The sequence below is a fragment of the Olea europaea genome, chromosome 7, assembly GCF_002742605.1.
Source record: "Olea europaea var. sylvestris chromosome 7, O_europaea_v1, whole genome shotgun sequence".
Taxonomy (NCBI): domain Eukaryota; kingdom Viridiplantae; phylum Streptophyta; class Magnoliopsida; order Lamiales; family Oleaceae; genus Olea; species Olea europaea.
Genome location: NC_036243.1, coordinates 14284404 through 14288932, shown reverse-complemented (window position 1 = coordinate 14288932; position 4529 = coordinate 14284404). Strand labels below are relative to the sequence as shown.

Genomic DNA, 4529 nt, shown 5'->3' with positions numbered 1-4529 from the left:
TAATATAAAAAGTTACTTATAAGTAAAAAAATCATTTCAAGTTATTTAAAAGTAATAAAAAACTTATAATTGTAAAAGCTACTTAGATAAAAAAATATTAATCTTAACATTTTAAAGTAAATATTTAGATGTATTTAATTATTTAAAAATTAAATATTAATAAAAAAATGCTATAATTAAAAAAAAAAACATATACTAGGTGTAAGGAGTGCTGCAAGAAGTGCCAAGCACTCCATGTATTATATATATATATATATATTTTATAATTATGGACTTCCGTACCAGCTCACGCGCATCTCAACTAATCCCACGAGACCCTAAAATTTATAACCAGATACGCACCTCAGTGGCCCTGAGATGACTCGAACTGATGATCATTAGGAAACAAACCCAAATCCTGATCACTGAGCTATCTCTTAGGGTTAAGTCAATGCAACTTTCAAAAAATTAGGATACCCAAAAACATCTATATATATACGTGTAGAATTTTTTATAAGTTAAATAATAAAATTCAGCATAATATCATTATAATAAAAAGGCCATTAAAACAAAATCTTGAAAAAAATAAAGTAAAATACTAAAGCATTTTATCTTAAGCATAAAGAAGTATAAACTGTGTAGTTATCTATTTTCTTAAAACACATTTACTTTTTCCGAAACTGTTTAGTACTATATATTATCGATTTTTAATAAGTTATTGATAATAATGAATAGTTTTTATTAAGTGAAAAAACTTCGTCATATATTGCCAATAATAATAAGTTTAGAACCAATATTTTTTTCTTCACATGTCTTAATTAGTCTGATACGTATCGAAAATTTAAAAAACACACATCCAATAAATTTGTATGCATATCAAATATGCATACGCAACAAGTTTATATATCCATGCTTCTTAGAAATTAAAGACTTAAAATAAAAATCTTGACCCATTTTTTATTCTTAAAAATTGCTCAAAAATTGTACCCAACAGATCATGTTTTACAGTCTCTTAAACAAGATTATATATCCATGCTTCTTAGAAATTAAAGACTTAAAATAAAAATCTTGACCCATTTTTTATTCTTAAAAATTGCTCAAAAATTGTACCCAACAGATCATGTTTTACAGTCTCTTAAACAAGATTATATATCCATGCTTCTTAGAAATTAAAGACTTAAAATAAAAATCTTGACCCATTTTTTATTCTTAAAAATTGTTCAAAAATCGTACCCATCAGATCATGTTTTACAGTCTCTTAAACAACTATATCTTCCCCATACTAGGGTTTGGGGTCCCATCAATAAAAAGACACCTTACCGTTGAAATCTAGCTGGAAAAGCTCAGAATCTTCTCAGAGATGTGTAAAACCAACAAGATTGTCCTTTTAGGGTGTGCTAGGGAGTTTTAGTACCGATTATGGGGCTTTTTTAAAGTATTGGTCTCAAGGGTTTAAGAGGGGTTCCATTTTGGATGCCTTTTTGCAGTGGTTTTTAAAACAGTCCAATCTGTGCTTGAAGCCTATTGTCCACTAGTTTCAAAAAATTTTAGAAGGATAAATAATAATAATAATACTAATAATAATAATAATAATAATAATAATAATAATAATAATAAAGGTATTTGTGAGAAATATAGAGTAAATTTTTATGTCCCTCCTAACAATTCAATACGGCTTTATATAGTTTATCCAATCATTTTATCTTGTGTATGGATTAACCTTTAGACTTATTTTTGTTGCTTTGAATAAGCTCTCAAATGCTAATCATTTTCAGTTGGATTATAAAATGAAGAAAAACGAAAGTAATTGTGAAACTAATTTCAACATGTAAGTACATCTAACATCTTTCTGATAAATACTTATTAAGAGAAGACATTCAACTTTTACTTAGTAAAATTTCACTTTATAATTTCTTATATGAAAATATTTTATTCATAAGTGATGTTTACTTATGAGTAGTTTTTTCATATAAGTTAATTTTTAGCTTAAAAGTGAATTAAATCATAACTAAATTTTAAATTGTAAGTAATTTTTTGTTACAATGTAATTTTTTTGCTTATAAGTAAATATTTTAGTTATTTTATCTTTTATTTAAAAGGAACTTTTACGTATAAAATTAAATTTTTGTCTTGAAGTAATTCTTTACTTAAAGTAATTCTTAAGAGATGCATCCATCAGTTTTGAACAAAATATGTCAGGGGTAAATAATTATTTTAGAAAATAAAATTGAAGGAAAATTTGAAAAAGACCAGAAACCACTGATTTAGTGGGTTAAGAAATACAATCCAAATTACTATACTGATTGCAAAATAACAAGCACTAGTGTTTCCAATCTCTCATAAACAGTGTCATCCTAAAACTGCAAAAAACAGTGGAATAAAACTGTCAAGCTGGCCCTTATGGTTAGTTTTTCTTTTTCTTTATTTTTCCAAACAAATATGGACACGAATCGGGGGCGTGCCGGCACCGTATTGATGCATCTTAGACAAGCATAAATACAAAAAGAAAGAAAGAGACAGATTGCAATCATAAATTCCTTGCGTCTTGAACATGATTATATGAGCAAATAGAAGTAAAAGATCTTGAGATACATACTATTCGGATGAAACATTCGGGAGATGAATCGCACTGTTGGCGGCTTGTTTGGGTAATCCTCAGTGAATTGAAGTGTCAACTTAAACGTACCTAAAAGCAAACAGTAATATGCCCAATGAACAAACCATTAACTTCCCAGGAATGGAAAGAATGGAACATTATTCAGTCCATAATGAAAAGGAAAACGGAATATGAGAAGAGCAGCATATTACAAAGACCAAAGCAGCAATCGTTCAAATTTCTCATAAGAGTGAAATCAAAAGATTCTCTAATATGGTGAGAATATATACTCAAAAAGATTCATTAAGTGGCCATCATCTAGAAGAAAATCTCTCCTAGGCACAACATAAAAGCATGAATATAAGCAAACGGACATTCTACCCTTGTCAACAAAGCACATGGGCGTAGCCTTTGTTTGACATCCTCGGGCAAAATAAGAACCTGTCACTTACCGTGCTCTACAGGGCAGATCCGTATAATTCAAACTTGAAACTTTTTGTTGTAGATGTTAGGCACTGAATTGACCCACTCAGAGAAAATTCAATGCTCCAACTTAGAATAGATAATAAAAGAAAATCGTCTACTTCAGCTGCTAAGTAAAAATAACAAACAGTGATTTAACCACTGCCATGGACAGCAGCACATCGAATATAAAAACCTTTATTCTTACTTAAAATGGTATATAAAATCCCAACGTAGATCATGTGGAATGTACATCCACAAGGCGGTGTCAATATCACTAAAGCAACAAATAGACTTCTTACCCATAAATTTAGTACAGAAGTCCAAATCTATTATGAACCCTAACATAATAAAAATTAACACCTGAAATGAAACTGAAACAATCAAACAATGCACCAATTATCATTGAAATCAACACAAAGCTAATTTTTTAGTGTAAGAATTGTCTCACCTCCGTCCCAGGGAGTGTCATCGGGTCTACAATCAAGAAAAAGCAAAGAATCAGTAAAAATTTAAACTTCATTGTATCATTAATGGCACGCACTACATTCACAGAACATACCCAAAAATAACGGCGTTCCAGAGCATGATGTTATTATCATATGGCGCGCCACTGATGCCCGCGGGAGGGTCCTGCTGCAATCGCTTGAAATCCCTCATCAACCTTTTCCTCGATGGCGTCGACATCCTCACCTCCTACAATCAACCATCCGATTAAAATCCACCTTTTTCCAAATCCCAATTCCCAATTCCATCCAATAATAATAATAATAATAATAAACACAAAACTCCACGACAACAAAAATAAATCAAAATAAATCCTAACTCACATCACCATATCAATCATGAAAACAACATCAAAACCCTAGATCCACAAGTTATACATACAAGTCAAAATCAATGAACTCGGGTCCTAAATAAGCACATATACGCACATACAACTTATGCACGACAACAATCAGATATGAAGCAATTTACCCAAGTGAAAGCGGTAAACTTGAGAGAGAATGGTAGAAAAGTAATACTTTACGATCGGCCGCCCGAGGAGTTTGTGACAATTTCTGGCCTTCAAATATTAAATACAAGAAATAGAAATTTTCGCGTCATATATACGCAGGTTGAGGCATTTATTTCCGTATCAGTTCGTCCGTGACAGGGCTTGTAATCAAGTACACATATATCATTATTGGATTCAATAATATTGAAGGAATATTTTCTTTCTATGGGTGAAAAAATTCTTGCGTATATAGTTTAAATTTTTAGTAAATTTTAATAAAAGTGAGAAATAAGGTGTATAATTGTGCAATTAAAAATAAGTATGAGAAAAAATGCATCCATTTCTTCTTACTTCATAGTGCTCGACTCTTCTTACGTGGCATAGAGTTATCTCTACAAGTGTATTACAATAAAAGGGGTGCCTCAATTGAGATTGTGATCAATTTTAAAAAAATAAAATAAATAAAAAAATAAAAATAAACTTCCAAATGTAGAT

General features: G+C 30.2%; 1 protein-coding gene across 3 annotated transcripts; it reads right to left on the bottom strand.

Annotated features, from left to right (window-relative positions):
• Positions 1 to 302: 302 nt before the first annotated feature.
• LOC111397094 (ubiquitin-conjugating enzyme E2 2-like) lies at positions 303 to 4180 on the bottom strand. 3 transcript variants are annotated; one of them, XM_023023829.1, is made up of 5 exons: positions 4063 to 4180; positions 3600 to 3733; positions 3489 to 3514; positions 2576 to 2665; positions 303 to 367 (listed from the first exon to the last, which is right to left on the bottom strand). In XM_023023829.1, the coding sequence occupies exons 2-5, from the start codon at positions 3722 to 3724 to the stop codon at positions 318 to 320; spliced, it is 291 nt and encodes a 96-aa protein (XP_022879597.1). In that variant the 5' UTR covers positions 3725 to 3733; positions 4063 to 4180; the 3' UTR covers positions 303 to 317. The 3 variants fall into 3 exon arrangements, with proteins under 3 accessions (XP_022879597.1, XP_022879595.1, XP_022879596.1); XM_023023827.1 differs by having other exon boundaries at positions 4016 to 4178; XM_023023828.1 differs by lacking the exon at positions 4063 to 4180 and adding an exon at positions 3926 to 3994.
• Positions 4181 to 4529: the final 349 nt, after the last annotated feature.

Excerpts from the sequence above, each read along its gene's own strand:
- LOC111397094 (XM_023023829.1), bottom strand. The coding sequence starts at position 3,724 with ATGTCGACGCCATCGAGGAAAAGGTTGATGAGGGATTTCAAGCGATTG. Across the intron at positions 3,515-3,599 it reads TGGAACGCCGTTATTTTTGG|ACCCGATGACACTCCCTGGG; the intron begins GTATGTTCTGTG and ends TCTTGATTGTAG. Across the intron at positions 368-2,575 it reads CCGAATGTTTCATCCGAATA|TTCGAGTCATCTCAGGGCCA; the intron begins GTATGTATCTCA and ends AATGATCATCAG.